Source organism: Eptatretus burgeri, chromosome 17, assembly GCF_056783735.1.
Source record: "Eptatretus burgeri isolate ZD-2024b chromosome 17, Ebu_testis_v1, whole genome shotgun sequence".
Classification (NCBI taxonomy): Eukaryota; Metazoa; Chordata; class Myxini; order Myxiniformes; family Myxinidae; genus Eptatretus; species Eptatretus burgeri.
The window spans coordinates 43,683,090-43,701,940 of NC_140977.1; the positions used below are offsets into that span (position 1 = coordinate 43,683,090).

Below are 18,851 nucleotides of genomic sequence, written 5' to 3' on the forward strand. Positions count from 1 at the left end.
TATTGTGTTGTGTGGAAAATGATGATTATTGTGTTATGTGTGAAATGATGATTATTGTGTTGAGTGTGAAATGATAATTGTTGCATTGAGTGTAAAATGATGACTGTTGTGTTGTGTGTAAAATGATGATTGTTGTGTTTTGTGTGAAATGATAATTGTTGCATTCAGTGTGAAATGATGATAATTCTTTCATTGCATGTAAAAGGATGATTGTTATCTCATGAGTATGACGATGATGATTGTAAAATGATGATTATTGTGTTGATTGTAAATTGATGATTATTTTGTAATGTGTAATATGATGGTTAATGGAAAATGATGATTATTGTGTTATGTGTGAAATGATGATTATTGTGTTGAGTGTAAAATGATCATTGTTGCATTGAGTGTAAAATGATGACTGTTGTGTCATGAGAATGAAGATGATGATTGAAAAATTATGATTATTGTGTTGGGTGTAAAATGATAATTGTTGCATTGAGGGTACAATGATGATTATTACGTTGAGTGTAAAATGATGATTAATGTGTTGTGTGTAAAATGATGATTATTGTGTTGTGTGTAAAATTATGATTATTGTCTTGAGTGTAAACTGATGAATATTGTGCTGAGTGTAAAATGATAATTGTGGTGAGCGTAAAATGATAATTATTGTGTTGATTGTAAAATGATGATTATTGTGTTGTGTGTAAAATTATGATTATTGTGTTGAGGGTAAAATGATGAATATTGTGTTGAGTGTAGAATGATAATTGTTGTGTCATGGGTGATGATTGTAAAATGATGATTATTGTGTTATGTGTACAATGATGATTAATGGAAAATGATGATTATTGTGTTAATTGGAAAATGATGATTATTATGTTGAGTGTAAAATGGTGAATATTGTGTTGTGTGTAACACCATTGTGTGCCCTGGTTTAGAATAGGTACACCGTATCCCTGCGTGTCGTAAGAGGCGACTAAAAGGGTTGGCATCAGGAACTGCATCCGGCCATAAAACATGGTCTCAAAAAAGGGAACCATGATGTGACTAAGATAGTCTTGGGGGCTGCAATGCTTACCCCTGTTCTCACTGGGAAAATGGCCTTGAAAATGCCTGTGTGTGTTTGTTTGATGTGTGTAAAATGATTTTTGTTGTTGTGTCTCAAATGATGATTAATGTGTTGTGTGTAAAATGATGATTGTTGCATAGAGTGTAAAATGATTGTTGTGTCACGAGTATGATGATGATGATTGTAAAATGATGATGATTGTGTTGTGGGTAAAATGATCATTATTCTGTTGAGTGTAAAGTGATTATCAATGGAAAATGATGATTATTTTGTCATGTGTAAAATGATGATTGTTGTGTGATGTGTAAAATTATGATTACTGGAAAATGATGATCATTGTGTTGAGGGTAAAATGATAATGATTGTGTTGTGTGTAAAATGATGATTAATGGAAAATGATTATTATTGTGTTGCGTGTAAAATGATGATTGTTGCATTCAGTGTAAAATGATGATTGTTGTGAAATGATGAATATTGTGTTGTGTGTAAAATGACGATTATTGTGAAATGTTGAATCTTGCGTTGTATGTACAATGATGATTTTTGTCTTTTGTGTGAAATGATAATTGTTTCATTGCGTGTAAAATGATTATCGTTGTGTCATGAGGAGGATGAAGATGATTTTACAATGATGATTATTGTGTTGTGTGTACAATGAGGATAAATGGAAAATGATTATTATTGTGTTGAGCGTAAAATGAAGATGATTGTGTAATGTGTAATGTTATGATTTCTGGAAAATGATGATTATTGTGTTGAGTGTTAAATGATATTTGTTGCATTGAGTGTAAAATGATGATTATTGGGTTGAGTGTAAAATGATAATTGTTGCATTGAGTGCAAAATGATGATTATTGTGCTGTGTGTAAAATGATGATTTTTGCATTGAAAGTAAAATGATGATTGTTGTGTCTTGAGAATGATGATGATTATTATTGTGTTGAGTTTAAAATGATTATTATTGTGTTGAGCGTAAAATGATGATGATTGTGTAATGTGTAAAATGATGATTCATGGAAAATGATGATTATTGTGTTGTGCGTAAAATGATTATTGTGTTGTGTGTACAATGATGATTGTGCTATGTGTGAAATGATAATTGTTGCGTTGAGTGTTAAATGATGAAAATAATTTCATTGCATGTCAAATGATGATTGTTATGTCATGAGTACGATGATGATTATTGGAAAATGATAATTATTGTGTTGTGTTTAAAATGATTATTATTGTGTTGAGCGTAAAATGATGATGATTGTGTAATGTGTAATATTATGATTTCTGGAAAATGATGATTATTGTGTTGAGTGTTAAATGATATTTGTTGCATTGAGTGTAAAATGATGATTATTGTGTTGAGTGTAAAATGATTTTTGCATTGAGAGTAAAATGATGATTGTTGTGTCATGAGAATGATGATGATGATTATTGTGTTGAGTTTAAAATGATGATTATTGTGTTGAGTGCAAAATGATGAAAATTGTTGATTGCATGTGAAATGATGATTGCTGTCTCATGAGTATGATGATGATTGTAAAATGATGATGATTGTATTGTGGGTAAAATGATAATTATTGTGTTGAGTGTAAAATGATGATTCATGGAAAATGATGATTATTGTGTTGTGTGTAAAATGATTATTGTGTTGTGTGTACAGTGATGATTGTGCTATGTGTGAAATGATAACTGTTGTGTTGAGTGTTAAATGATGATAATTGTTTCTTTGCATCTCAAATTATGATTGTTGTGTCATGAGTACGATGATGATTATTGGAAAATGATAATTGTTGTGTTGTGTTTAAAATGATGAATATTGTGTTGTGTGTAAAATGATGAGTATTGTGTTGTGCGCACAATAATGATTCATGGAAAATGATGATTATTGAGTTGAGTGTAAAATGATGATTATTGTGTCGTGTAAAATTATGATTGTTGGAAAATGATGATTATTGTGTTGATTGTAAATTTATGATTGCTGGAAAATGATGATTCTTGTGTTGATTGTAAATTTATGATAATTGTGTTGTCTGTGAAATGATGATAATTGTGTTGTGTGTAAAATGATGATTATTGTGTTGTGTGTAAAATGATGATTATTGTTTTGTGTGTAAAATGATGATGATTCTGTTATGTGTGAAATGATAATTGTTGCATTGAGTGTAAAATGATGATAATTGTTTCATTGCATATAAAATGATTATTGTTGTATCATGAGTGTGATGATGATGATTGTTCAATGATTATTCTGTTGTGTGGAAAATGATGGTTATTTTAAAATGATGATTATTGTGTTGAGTGAAAAATGACGATAAATGGAAAATGATTATTGTTGTGTTGAGTGTAAAATGATAATTGTTGCATTGAGTGTAAAATGATGATTATTGTGTTGATTGTAAAATGATGATAAATGGAAAATGATTATTAATGTGTTGAGTGTAAAATGATAATTGTTGCATTGAGTGCAAAATAATGATTATTGTGCTGTGTGTAAAATGATGATTTTTGCATTGAGAGTAAAATGATGATTGTTGTGTCATAAGAATGATGATGATGATTATTGTGTTGAGTTTAAAATGATGATTATTGTGTTGAGTGTAAAATGATGAAAATTGTTGATTGCGTGTGAAATGCTGATGGCTGTCTCATGAGTATGATGATGATTGTAAAATGATGATGATTGTATTGTGGTTAAAATGATAATTATTGTGTTGAGTGTAAAATGATGATTCATGGAAAATGATGATTATTGTGTTGTGCGTAAAATGATTTTTGTGTTGTGTGTACAATGCTGATTGTGCTATGCGTGAAATGATAATTGTTGCGTTGAGTGTTAAATGAAGATAATTGTTTCATTGCATGTCAAATGATGATTGTTGTGTCATGAGTATGATGATGATTATTGGAAAATGATAATTACTGTGTTGTGTTTGAAATGATCATTGTTGTGTTGAGTGTAAAATTATGATTATTGAGTTGAGTGTAAAATGATGATTATTGTGTAATGTGTAATATTATGGTTAATGGAAAATGATGATTATTGTGTTGTGTGTGAAATGATCATTATTGTGTTTTGTGTGAAATGATAATTGTTGCATTCAGTGTAAAATGATGATAATTCTTTCATTGCATGTAGAAGTATGATTGTTTTGTCATGAGTAATACGATGATGATTGTAAAATGATGATTATTGTGTTGTATGTAAAATGATGTTTATTGTGTTGTGTGTGAAATGATGATTATTGTGTTGTGTGTAAAATGATGATTCTTGTGTTGAGTGTTAAATGATAATTGTTGCATTGAGTGTAAAATGATGATTATTTTGTGGAGTGTAAAATGAGAATTGTTGCATTGAGTGTGAAATGATGATTATTGTGTTGAGTGTAACATGATGATTTTTGTGTTGAGTGTAAAATGATAATTGTTGCATTGAGTGTAAAATGATGATTATTGTGTTGAGTATAAAATGAGAATTGTTGCATTGAGTGTAAAATGATGATTATTGTGTTGTGTGGAAAATGATGATTATTGCGTTTTGTGTGAAATGATAATTGTTGCATTCATTGTAAAATGATGATTATTCTTTCATTGCATGTAACAGGATGATTGTTATCTCATGAGTATGACGATGATGATTGTAAAATGATGATTATTGTGTTGATTGTAAATTGATGATTATTTTGTAATGTGTAATGTGATGGTTAATGGAAAATGATGATTATTGTGTTATGTGTGAAATAATGATTATTGTGTTGAGTGTAAAATGATCATTGTTGCATTGAGTGTAAAATGATGACTGTTGTGTCATGAGAATGAAGATGATGATTGAAAATTTATGATTATTGTGTTGGGTGTAAAATGATAATTGTTGCATTGAGGGTACAATGATGATTATTACGTTGAGTGTAAAATGATGATTAATGTGTTGTGTGTAAAATTATGATTATTGTGTTGTGTGTAAAATTATGATTATTGTCTTGAGTGTAAACTGATGAATATTGTGCTGAGTGTAAAATGATAATTGTGGTGAGCGTAAAATGATAATTATTGTGTTGATTGTAAAATGATGATTATTGTGTTGTGTGTAAAATTATGATTATTGTGTTGAGGGTAAAATGATGAATATTGTGTTGAGTGTAAAATGATAATTGTTGTGTCATGGGTGATGATTGTAAAATGATGATTATTGTGTTGTGTGTACAATGATGATTAATGGAAAATGGTGATTATTGTGTCATGTGTAAAATTATGATACCGGAAAATGATGATTATTGTGTTAATTGGAAAATGATGATTATGATGTTGAGTGTAAAATGGTGAATATTGTGTTGTGTGTAACACCAGTGTGTGCCCTGGTTTAGAATAGGTACACCGTATCCCTGCGTGTCGTAAGAGGCGACTAAAAGGGTTGGCGTCAGGAACTGCATCCGGCCATAAAACATTGTCTCAAAAAAGGGAACCATGAGGTGATTAAGATTGTCTTGGGGGCTGCAGTGCTTACCCCTCTTCTCACTGGGAAAATGGCTTTGAAAATGCCTGTGTGTGTTTGTTTGATGTGTGTAAAATGATTATTGTTGCGTTGTGTCTTAAATGATGATTAATGTGTTGTGTGTAAAATGATGATTGTTGCATTGAGTGTAAAATGATTGTTGTGTCACGAGTATGATGATGATGAATGTAAAATGACGATGATTGTGTTGTGGGTAAAATGATCATTATTCTGTTGAGTGTAAAATTATGATTACTGGAAAATGATGATCATTGTGTTGAGGGTAAAATGATAATGATTGTGTTGAGTGTAAAATGATGATTAATGGAAAATGATTATTATTGTGTTGCGTGTAAAATGATGATTATTGCATTCAGTGTGAAATGATGATTGTTGTGAAATGATGAATATTGTGTTGTGTGTAAAATGAGGATTATTGTGAAATATTGAATCTGGCGTTGTGTGTACAATGATGATTTTTGTGTTTTGTGTGAAATGATAATTGTTTCATTGCGTGTAAAATGATTATCGTTGTGTCATGAGGATGATGATGATGATTTTAAAATGATGATTATTGTGTTGTGTGTACAATGAGGATAAATGGAAAATGATTATTATTGTGTTGTGCGTAAAATGATGATGATTGTGTAATGTGTAATATTAGGATTTCTGGAAAATGATGATTATTGTGTTGAGTGTTAAATGATATTTGTTGCATTGAGTGTAAAATGATGATTATTGTGTTGTGTGTATAATGATGATTACTGTGTTGAGTCTAAAATGATGATTATTGTGTTGAGTGTAAAATGATAATTGCTGCGTTGAGTGTAAAATGATGATTATTGTGTTGAGTGTAAAATTATGATTCTTGTGTTGAGTTTAAAATGATAATTGTTGCATTGAGTGTAAAATGATGATTATTGTGTTGAGTGTAAAATGAGAATTGTTGCATTGAGTGCAAAATGATGATTATTGTGTTGAGTGTAAAATGATGATTAATGGAAAATGATAATTATTGTGTTGTGTTTGAAATGATGATTGTTGTGTTGAGTGTAAAATGACGATTATTGAGTTGAGTGTAAAATGATGATTATTGTGTAATTGGTAATATTATGGTTCATGCAAAATGATGATGATTGTGTTGTGTGTGAAATGATGGTTATTGTGTTTTGTGTGAAATGATAATTGTTGCATTCAGTGTAAAATGATGATAATTCTTTCATTGCATGTAAAAGGATGATTGTGATGTCATGAGTATGACGATGATAATTGTAAAATGATGATTATTGTGTTGTGTGTGAAATGATGATTATTGTGTTGTGTGTAAAATGATGATTATTGTGTTGAGTGTAAAATGATAATTGTTGCATTGAGTGTAAAATTATGATTATTGTGTTGAGTATAAAATGAGAATTGTTGCATTGAGTGTAAAATGATGATTATTGTGTTGTGTGTGAAATGATGATTATTGTGTTTTGTGTGAAATGATAATTGTTGCATTCATTGTAAAATGATGATTATTCTTTCATTGCATGTAACAGGATGATTTTTATGTCATGAGTATGACGATGATGATTGTAAAATGATGATTATTGTGTTGTGTGGAAAATGATGATTATTGTGTTATGTGTGAAATGATGATTATTGTGTTGAGTGTGAAATGATAATTGTTGCATTGAGTGTAAAATGATGACTGTTGTGTTGTGTGTGAAATGATGATTGTTGTGTTTTGTGTGAAATGATAATTGTTGCATTCAGTGTGAAATGATGATAATTCTTTCATTGCATGTAAAAGGATGATTGTTATCTCATGAGTATGACGATGATGATTGTAAAATGATGATTATTGTGTTGATTGTAAATTGATGATTATTTTGTAATGTGTAATATGATGGTTAATGGAAAATGATGATTATTGTGTTATGTGTGAAATGATGATTATTGTGTTGAGTGTAAAATGATCATTGTTGCATTGAGTGTAAAATGATGACTGTTGTGTCATGAGAATGAAGATGATGATTGAAAAATTATGATTATTGTGTTGGGTGTAAAATGATAATTGTTGCATTGAGGGTACAATGATGATTATTACGTTGAGTGTAAAATGATGATTAATGTGTTGTGTGTAAAATTATGATTATTGTGTTGTGTGTAAAATTATGATTATTGTCTTGAGTGTAAACTGATGAATATTGTGCTGAGTGTAAAATGATAATTGTGGTGAGCGTAAAATGATAATTATTGTGTTGATTGTAAAATGATGATTATTGTGTTGTGTGTAAAATTATGATTATTGTGTTGAGGGTAAAATGATGAATATTGTGTTGAGTGTAAAATGATAATTGTTGTGTCATGGGTGATGATTGTAAAATGATGATTATTGTGTTGTGTGTACAATGATGATTAATGGAAAATGGTGATTATTGTGTCATGTGTAAAATTATGATGCTGGAAAATGATGATTATTGTGTTAATTGGAAAATGATGATTATGATGTTGAGTGTAAAATGGTGAATATTGTGTTGTGTGTAACACCAGTGTGTGCCCTGGTTTAGAATAGGTACACCGTATCCCTGCGTGTCGTAAGAGGCGACTAAAAGGGTTGGCGTCAGGAACTGCATCCGGCCATAAAACATTGTCTCAAAAAAGGGAACCATGATGTGACTAAGATTGTCTTGGGGGCTGCAATGCTTACCCCTGTTCTCACTGGGAAAATGGCCTTGAAAATGCCTGTGTGTGTTTGTTTGATGTGTGTAAAATGATTATTGTTGTGTTGTGTCTCAAATGATGATTAATGTGTTGTGTGTACAATGATGATTGTTGCATTGAGTGTAAAATGATTGTTGTGTCATGAGTATGATGATGATGATTGAAAAATGATGATGATTGTGTTGTGGGTAAAATGATCATTATTCTGTTGAGTGTAAAATGATTATTAATGGAAAATGATGATTATTGTGTCATGTGTAAAATGATGATTGTTGTGTGATGTGTAAAATTATGATTACTGGAAAATGATGATCATTGTGTTGAGTGTAAAGTGATAATGATTGTGTTGAGTGTAAAATGATGATTAATGGAAAATGATTATTATTGTGTTGCTTGTAAAATGATGATTGTTGCATTCAGTGTAAAATGATGATTGTTGTGAAATGATGAATATTGTGTTGTGTGTAAAATGAGGATTATTGTGAAATGTTGAATCTTGCGTTGTGTGTACAATGATGATTTTTGTGTTTTGTGTGAAATGATAATTGTTTCATTGCGTGTAAAATGATTATCGTTGTGTCATGAGGAGGATAATGATGATTTTACAATGATGATTATTGTGTTGTGTGATCAATGAGGATAAATGGAAAATGATTATTATTGTGTTGAGCGTAAATTGATGATGATTGTGTAATGTGTAATATTATGATTTCTGGAAAATGATGATTATTGTGTTGAGTGTGCAATGATATTTGTTGCATTGAGTGTAAAATGATAATTGTTGCATTGAGTGCAAAATGATGATTATTGTGCTGTGTGTAAAATGATGATTTTGCATTGAAAGTAAAATGATGATTGTTGTGTCATGAGAATGATGATGATTATTATTGTGTTGAGTTTAAAATGATGATTATTGTGTTGAGTGTAAAATGATGAAAATTGTTGATTGCGTGTGAAATGATAATTGCTGTCTCATGAGTATGATGATGATGATTGTAAAATGATGATGATTGTGTTGTGGGTAAACTGATAATTATTCTGTTGAGTGTAAAATGATGATTCATGGAAAATGATGATTATTGTGTTGTGCGTAAAATGATTATTGTGTTGTGTGTACAATGATGATTGTGCTATGTGTGAAATCATAATTGTTGCGTTGAGTGTTAAATGAAGATAATTGTTTCATTGCATGTCAAATGATGATTGTTGTGTCATGAGTATGATGATGATTATTGGAAAATGATAATTACTGTGTTGTGTTTAAAATGATGATTGTTGTGTTGAGTGTAAAATGATGATTAATGGAAAATGATAATTATTGTGTTGTGTTTGAAATGATGATTGTTGTGTTGAGTGTAAAATGATGATTATTGAGTTGAGTGTAAAATGATGATTATTGTGTCATGTGTAATGTTCTGGTTAATGGAAAATGATGATTATTGTGTTGCGTGTGAAATGATAATTATTGTGTTTTGTGTGAAATGATAATTGTTGCATTCAGTGTGAAATGATGATAATTCTTTCATTGCATGTAAAAGGATGATTGTTATGTCATGAGTATGATGATGATGATTGAAAAATGATGATTATTGTGTTGTGTGTAAAATGATGATTATTGTGTTGAGTGTAAAATGAGAATTGTTGCATTGAGTGTAAAATTATGATTATTGTGTTGTGTGTAAAATTATGATTATTGTGTTGAGTGTAATATGATGAATATTGTGTTGAGTGTAAAATGATAATTGTTGTGTCATGAGTGATGATTGTAAAATGATGATTATTGTGTTGTGTGTACAATGATGATTAATGGAAAATGGTGATTATTGTGTCATGTGTAAAATTATGATGACTGGAAAATGATGATTATTGCGTTAATTGGAAAAAGATGATTATTATGTTGAGTGTAAAATGGTGAATATTGTGTTGTGTGTAACACCAGTGTGTGCCCTGGTTTAGAATAGGTACACCGTATCCCTGCGTGTCGTCAGAGGCATCTAAAAGGGTTGGCGTCAGGAACTGCATCCGGCCATAAAACATTGTCTCAAAAAAGGGAACCATGATGTGACTAAGATTGTCTTGGGGGCTGCAATGCTTACCCCTGTTCTCACTGGGAAAATGGCCTTGAAAATGCCTGTGTGTGTTTCATTTGATGTGTGTAATATGATTATTGTTGTGTTGTGTCTCAAATGATGATTAATGTGTTGTGTGTAAAATGATGATTGTTGCATTGAGTGTAAAATGATTGTTGTGTCACGAGTATCATGATGATGATTGTAAAATGATGATGATTGTGTTGTGGGTAATATGATCATTATTCTGTTGAGTGTAAAATGATTATTAATGGAAAATGATGATTATTGTGTCATGTGTAAAATGATGATTGTTGTGTGATGTGTAAAATTATGATTACTGGAAAATGATGATCATTGTGTTGAGTGTAAAATGATAATGATTGTGTTGAGTGTAAAATGATGATTAATGGAAAATGATTACTATTGTGTTGCGTGTAAAATGATGATTGTTGTATTCAGTGTAAAATGAGGATTATTGTGAAATGTTGAATCTTGCATTGTGTGTACAATGATGATTTTTGTGTTTTGTGTGAAATGATAATTGTTTCATTGTGTGTAAAATGATTATCGTTGTGTCATGAGGATGATGAAGATGATTTTAAAATGATGATTATTGTGTTGTGTGTACAATGAGGATAAATGGAAAATGATTATTATTGTGTTGAGCGTAAAATGATGATGATTGTGTAATGTGTAATATTATGATTTCTGGAAAATGATGATTATTGTGTTGAGTGTTAAATGATATTTGTTGCATTGAGTGTAAAATGATGATTATTGTGTTGAGTGTAAAATGATAATTGTTGCATTGAGTGCAAAATGATGATTATTGTGCTGTGTGTAAAATGATGATTTTTGCATTGAGAGTAAAATGATGATTGTTGTGTCATGAGAATGATGATGATGATTATTGTGTTGAGTTTAAAATGATGATTATTGTGTTGAGTGTAAAATAATGAAAATTGTTGATTGCATGTGAAATGATGATTCCTGTCTCATGAATGATGATGATGATTGTAAAATGATAATTATTTTGTTGTGTGTAAAATTATGATTGTTGTGAAATGATATTTATTGTGTTGTTTGGAAAATGATTATTGTGGTGATTGTAAATTGATGATTATTGTGTTGAGTGTAAAATGATGATAATTGTGTTGTGTGTAAAATGATGATGATTGTGTTATGTGTGAAATGATAATTGTTGCATTGAGTTTAAAATGATGATAATTGTTTTATTGCATATAAAATGATGATTGTTGTGTCATGAGTATGATGATGATTGTAAAATGATTATTCTGTTGTGTGGAAAATGATGATTATTGTAAAATGATGAATATTGTGTTGCGTGTAGAATTATGAAAATTGTGTTGTGTGTAAAATGATGATTATTGTGCTCTGTGTAAAATGATGATTTTTGCATTGAGGGTAAAATGATGATGATTATTTTGTTGAGTTTAAAATGATGATTATTGTGTTGTGTAAAATGATGAAAATTGTTGATTGCGTGTGAAATGATAATTGTTGTATCATGAGTATGATGATGATGATTGTAAAATGATGATGATTGTGTTGTGGGTAAAATGTGTACGAGGAGAGCGGGGGACCGAGGAGACGGAGGATCCAGGAGAACGGGACTGAAGAGACTGAGGATCGAGGAGAGTGGAAACTGAGGATAGCTGGGACAGAGGAGACTAAAGATCAAGGAGAGCGGCGACCGAGGTGACAGTGGATCGAGGAGAGCGGCGACCGAAGAGACTGAGGCTCAAGTAGAGTGGTGACCGAGGAGAGCATCGGCTCAAGACACCGGGGATCAAGGAGTGCAGCGGTCGAGGAGACCGAGGATAGCCAAGACCGAGGATTGAGGAGAGCGGAGACCGATGATCGAGCAGAGCGGGGATCGAGGAGAGCGGTGGCTGAGGAGACTGAGGATCGAGGAGAGCAGCGGCAGAGCAGACCTCAGATCAAGGAGAGCGGTGGCCGATTAGACCCAGGATGGAGGAGTGTGGGGACCGAGGAGACTGAGGATCGAGGAGAGTGAGGACCGAGGAGACCGAGGATCGAGAAGCGCGGGGATCGAGGAGACAGAGGATCGAGGAGAGCAAGGATGAGAGGATCGAGGAGAGCAGGGACCGAGGAGATGGAGAATCGAGGAGAGAGGGGACTGAGTAGACCACCGTGAGGCAGACTGGTGATATCGATAAATCCAAAGCTATGTTTGCAGATGTCTTCAAACTCCTTGGAAATAGTGCAAATGGCAAAATGGTTGAGGTCCTTCAGCGGCAAACCAGGGCCACTCACACTGAGAATTATAAATCAGTTGATCCTGCTCTGCGCAGTGTGTGGTTCAAAGATCTTGAAGAGGTTTGGCCTGCATCTGAGATCCAGATACGCAAACCCCACATCATCATTCGGAGATCATTCCAGGTGGGTGTTGCTGTTTACCAACTGTCCACGCTGTGCATCCTGGAGTTATATTTTGACTTCCTTGATAGACACATTGATTGCAAGGACTATGAGCTCATCATAATGGACACTGATAGTCCATAGCCTGGGTTGTCCGTGTGCTCAGTGGTGACGTTTTGCACCCCCAGCTTCAGCAGAAGTTTATCCAGGACTGCAATAACTGGCTTGCCTGTGACAAATGGAGTGAACGTACTCCTGAGATCATCAAACCAGAATTTGTTGGTGAATGACCTTTGTTCCCAAGTGCAACTGCATGGATGACGTTACCAAGTATAAACACTCAGTGAAAGGTATGTCACAAATGCACAACACCCTCTCCTGGGGTCACGACAAACCTGCTTTGGAGGGAAGCATAGATCGGGTTGAAAACATATGCTTCTGAATGTGGAATGGTGCAATGACCACCTTCAGCCAGGCAAAGCTGGGGCTATCTGCGTACGATGACAAACGGTGGGTGCTCCTTGATGGGATTCACAATGAGCCACTCAAGTTTGGGGTACCTCCTGCTCCAGAGCGGAATCGAGTACCCGTGCAGTTGGTTGTCCCAGCATCGACATGTCAGCAAGTATCCAAGAAAGTGGAATTTACCCTTGATGATATGTCTTGAGAGAGATCCATATGATTGCAATATCTCACCGCAACATCATATGTGGTAACATATCGTAAGGGCACACACCCACTGTAGAGATGATAGTCCGATAGCCTGAGCCCTAAAGTTTTCGCCCTCCGGGGTGCCGCAGAGCCGGCTTTTGTGCAACAATCGCGGCAAGTTTGTATTTCGCCCCTAAAACAGTGGATGTGGAAAAACTAAAGGTGGGCTGGGAGCTGCGGGTGGGAGCATATGGCAGTAAATAAGAATAACATTAATTCTACGAGAGAAAAATCAGGATTGGTGGCTTCCAGAAGGGGTCCAGATGAAATGGTATATGTTCAGAAGAGGTTTACTATTTTTCACTCTGATACTACGTCCGACTCACCGGTATCAACTTCCATATTCACCAGGATCTTATCAATTGTTACCTTAACCATAAATGGAGCATGTGAGCACTTGGTTCCGAAGGAAAATTCTTCGTAAATTTCCTTACCTGTGTGTCGGTTGCAAGCTGTGTCCAATGTACTTCCAATTTGTGACATATTGTCCACTTCATCAGGGTCCATATGTCTGGTGTTGTCTTGTCGGTGAGGGTGGTGGGCTTGGGATCCCAGGATCTTGAGGTCAAATCTCACTCAGCTGTTGAATTAATACCAGGTGGGGTTGACTCTGCCTGTCATCCTTCCGAGATCGGCAAAATGAGTGCCAGATTGCTGGTATCCTGTGTCGGAGTGGCGACCTGTCCAGGATTGTGCCCAATAGCCAAGGAGACTGCTGAGGCAGCACCAACGCTCTGTACCGAGTATGGTTTCAATCCATGGATGGATCAGGGGCCACGCCAATGTGATAAGCAGTCTGCATACACTCATTAGCTGTTTCTCTGACTTTAGCCAGATTGGGGATGGATTCAATAAGAAGTCTGTGGAGAAATGAGTCGTCATCGATCCCAGTGATGAACAAGTCACGCAAGTGTTCTTCTGGTTTGTCTCCAAAGTCACCATGTTCGGCGAGTCGGTGTAAATCAGCCACGAACACGGATGTTCCCTGACCATCCTCACGATGGTGGGAATAAAACTTATTGACCATCCTCAAGTATTATTTCTTTTATTTTAAAGGTCCACACAATCAGAAACAATAAATCATTTTCTTGGATGTGATCACATTGATTTTTAAGTGAGAAACAAAGAACTGAAAGTAGTTTTTAATTCTAATAATTTTTTTTGAGGTGGTACAGTTTCAAAAGCAAACTCATCGGGTTCCACTGGGAAAAATCCACATATACTGCTATGACGTCATCGAGGGAAAGATTGTCAGCCCACAATGGACAACGCTTCAAACCGGTCAGAAAGTGAATTTGATGAAGAATTTCCTGATCAAGAATCCCCAAATTACGACGACAGTTAAAATCATAATAATGTGAAAGGTGCTGTCAGACCGTCCGTGGATGAACGTGATGACGACAGACGTCACGGGAGCGGCGTGGCCAATCGAGCGTTTATTGGCGGCGGAGTCAATGGACTGCTTAAGGGACCAAACAACATTAAAATCTTCCTTTCAAGATATTTAATCAAGAAAAGAACAATGATTACATGCTCGGTGAGGCCATAAGCTCTTAACTAAACCAAAAATGATTGTCTGATTCTGTGGAACTTTCCAGCATTTCTTCTCTTCACAAGGCCTCCTCAGTCCGTGCTCTCCTTCTTCTCTTCACATTTCTTCTCTTCCGTGTTAAAATGATCACGATGTCCTTTGACCTCTGTCTTGGTGGAGTCCTCAATGCTACTCCGTGTAATAAAAGATCGTACAATGATATTTCAATTTAGTGGAATATTTCTGAGCAAATGGTGGTTTTCTGTTCATAACATGAAGAAGAAGATGAATAAAAAGAGGCAGAAGAAAAAGAAACTTGGTGTGTTGGAGGCATGCCACGGTTCAGTGTGACGTCACGGACAACAGAGCAACACAAAGCAGAGCGTTGACCCGCCAGTTCATGGGTTAGTGATCATCAGAGATGTTGTTTTTCATCGCGATCTTCCGAGTCCTCGGTAATGCAGCATCCCGAACACCCCAGGCGGTAAGTGAAGATTGTAAATGATGACGACGTACTCAGGAAAAGCACACAATGGATATATTAAGAGTTGTTTTGTTGGGAGATTGTGAAATACCTTTTTTGTGGTCGGATGGATGATGTGTTCCAGGTGAAATTTCTTTTCTTTTTGATTCGACAGGGAATTGGATTCGACGACAAAGGTGTGAACCTGAATGTAGCAAATGTGATTCAAATGTAAAACGTTTCACCAAAATAACTTTCTTGCACTGAATCGAGCATCCGATGGACGTGATGTGGTGGTCGTGGTGGTGTGGTGTGGTGCAGACGAGGGATCGAGGGAAGGCTGATGGGAGTTATCTTTGCTTATTGGAGTGATGGTTCTTGTGAGAGTTGTGTTGACAGTGATTGTGGTGATTGGAGTGGTGATGGTGGTGGTAAAGAGAATTTATATTTTATTTACTGCCTTATTGATAAACTCGCAGTAATTTCCCTTAATTGTTGAATTGAACTTGATTGCACTTTCCTGTACTTTTGAGATACCCGAGAAAGAGTTTACTAATGCAAGAGACAATAAATGATGCAAAATAGTGGGCGTGGTCAAATTTTTAAATTGGTGGTTCCAGTGGTAACAATTAATAATGGGAATTCTCATGAGAACAACGGAAAAGGTGATGTAAGTAGGGGGTGTGGTCACTATTCATTGTGACGTCAAACAATGAAAACCAGAGAGTTGAATCACCACTTCATGGGTTCGCGTGCACCAGAGATGTGGATTCTCGTTGCGTTCTTGATAATCCTCGGGAGTTGAATATCTTGACCACCCCAAGAGGTAAGAGGAGGTTGTAATGTTACGGAGCCGGGACGTCGGCCGTGAGCGCGACCGCTAGACGGAGCCACAAGTCGACTCGACCAATCGCCTGGAATTCAGATCGTACTTCTCTGGAAAAGTCTGGAGAAGACGGGTCCCTTTTAGACCGAAATCCGCCAATGGGTAGACCACGTGTGGTAGGGTCGATTGCCAACTTCAATTGACCTTAGTACCCACGTGGTCCAAATACTGGGGAATTTCACCCTTGACGGAACTCGTACGAAACCGAGCCGCTTGGCAAGCTTGTTCCGTGTGCGATCCCGAGCGGTTTTAATCGCCAAGAACCATCGAACGAATTATCCTGCAACCACGGCAATGGCCAACTAATCCCTCACACACGACATGCTCAGTCAATGAAAGAGGGAATGCGAACGAGCTGAAAACATTTTACAACTGAGGTTTATTTATACTGCAATGGGGAAATGAGGGGAGCACGTAGAGCAGAGCTATACCGAATATGAGATGCAATACAATTATATACAGCATACAAAGCACTGAACAGTTTTCTACTTGTTAGACGGGCCCACGGACACACATACGCATACACACACACCCAAGAAATGGTAGCTGATGCCTTTAATACGGACTTCAGCTTGGAGGGACAGATGAGCTGAAGCCCAGGACCTATCTAACCCTTTCCACCTCATGTGGTCTTCCAGCTGTTCGGACCCGGCACCAGCGAGGGCGAGCTGGCTCCAACCACCTCGAGCCGCGATCCTTTCCGAGCTCCGGCTGATCCCCTCACGCTCTGGAACACATGCTGGTGAGACGAGGCGCCGATCCTTCCCGAAGATGCGTCGCTTCCCCGAAGAACCACCGACCAAGATGAGGCTAAGGAGTCTCACCAAGCCGGGAACCAAGCAGAGACCACGAAGAGCTCCACGAACCAAGAAGAGTCAGCCGAACCAGACCACGAAGCAGAGCAAAAACCAAACCAGCACCAGAACAACGCCCCTCGAGCCAAGCAGAGGGTCCCCTTCTTTTCCCTCTCAGCTCCGCCGCGCTTCCGGCATGACTCATTCGCCCTCGTGCGCCGCGCCGCCCCCCCCTCAATCACGGGTGGGGGCTGTTTACCTTGCTTTCTGCCGCACCTGCCCCAACCGTCATTCATGTTTACGCTGTGGAATCTCGGGACTGGAGGGTTCTTCTTCTTCTCCTTTGCAGAGGAGGGTCGTTCTTCTTTGTTGTGTTCTGATTGAACCCTAACTATTAAAGGTCCCCTGACATGCAAAATAAACTTGTTATATATATATATATATATATATATATATATATATATATATATATATATGTACATATATATATATATATATATATATATATATATATATATATATATATATATATATTAATTAACTTGACCTTCCTCGTGAATAAATCACCCATGTTTTTTTATCAAAAATGGGATAATTAGAGCAATATTTCGATCATTTCTGGAGCTATTCACAACTTGCTATGCCCCGCCCCGAAAAAAATGGACTTCAGCGAATCGTGGCGTGATGTCACATACAGAAACTCGCACAGAGTGGATTGACTCGAGATCTCTCGAGTCTAAACCAGCGTTTCTCAACCTTTTTACCCTTGTGGAACCCTTGAAATAGTTTTCATGTCTCAGGGAACCCCTGCATAAAAATTATTATATCCCATTACTAATATCTAGCTCTTTTATATTTTTATCGTAGTTCACGTGGTAAATATAATGTATTTTTTCGGATACCTGGTTTAAGGAAAAAAATGACCCTCTTTTTGTCAAATTTATTGGCAATGAAAAAAAAACATACTGCTCGTTTATGAGACCTCACACCGAGGTTTTAATTCACACACACAAAAAAAAATCTTTTTTAAATAAAAAAACAAGCAGTCATAGACTGGTACTTACGAAATCGTCAACTTGACCTCTGACGTTGTCTAATAAAAGCTGTCTCTTGAGAAGATAGCGACGCAAACCAGAAGTTTCTCCGATGATTCTGTTCCAAACCATCAAAAATCGAATGTTTTGGATGTTTGACCTCACTGTGACCTTGACCTTTGACCGATTTTGACCAAAATCTAATCAGCGCTAGCCACCACCCTCCTGAATCACATGGTGTAATTTGACATTGGAAACTTCTTCCGTTCTCAAGTTATCATTTTTTGGATGTTTGACCTCAGTGACCTTGACCTTTGACCGATTTTGACCAAAATGTAATCAGCGCAAGCCACCACCCTCCTGAATCACGTGGTGTAATTTGACATTGGAAGCTTCTTCTGTTCTCGAGTTATCTGTACCAAACCATCAAAAATCGAATATTTGACCTCACTGTGACCTTGTCCTTTGACCGATTTCGACCAAAATCTAATCAGCACTTGCCATCACCCTCCTGAATCACGTGGTGTAATTTGACATTGGAAGCTTCTTCCGTTCTCGAGTTATCATTTTTTGGATGTTTGACCTCACTGTGACCTTGACCTTTGACCGATTTTGACCAAAATCTAATCAGCACTAGCCATCAGCCTCCTGAATCACGTGGTGTAATTTGACATTGGTAGCTTCTTCCGTTCTCGAGTTATCTTTACCAAA

The 18,851-nt window shown here is 35.7% G+C and overlaps 1 protein-coding gene and 1 long non-coding RNA gene across 2 annotated transcripts in view; one reads left to right on the top strand and one right to left on the bottom strand.

Annotated features, from left to right (window-relative positions):
- LOC147009923 (uncharacterized) overlaps window positions 1-10,240 on the bottom strand; it is a 124,022-nt gene extending 113,782 nt beyond the window's left edge. Inside the window, exon 1 of the mRNA XM_085861212.1 lies at window positions 10,214-10,240. Coding sequence (XP_085717338.1) covers window positions 10,214-10,240 — 27 coding nt within the window. The remainder of the gene's footprint in view (window positions 1-10,213) is intronic.
- Window positions 10,241-14,032: 3,792 nt separating this feature from the next.
- On the top strand, window positions 14,033-15,989 carry LOC147009924 (uncharacterized). The gene is made up of 3 exons (XR_015053088.1): window positions 14,033-14,969; window positions 15,243-15,447; window positions 15,572-15,989. It is a non-coding gene; the product is annotated as an uncharacterized LOC147009924 (long non-coding RNA).
- Window positions 15,990-18,851: the final 2,862 nt, after the last annotated feature.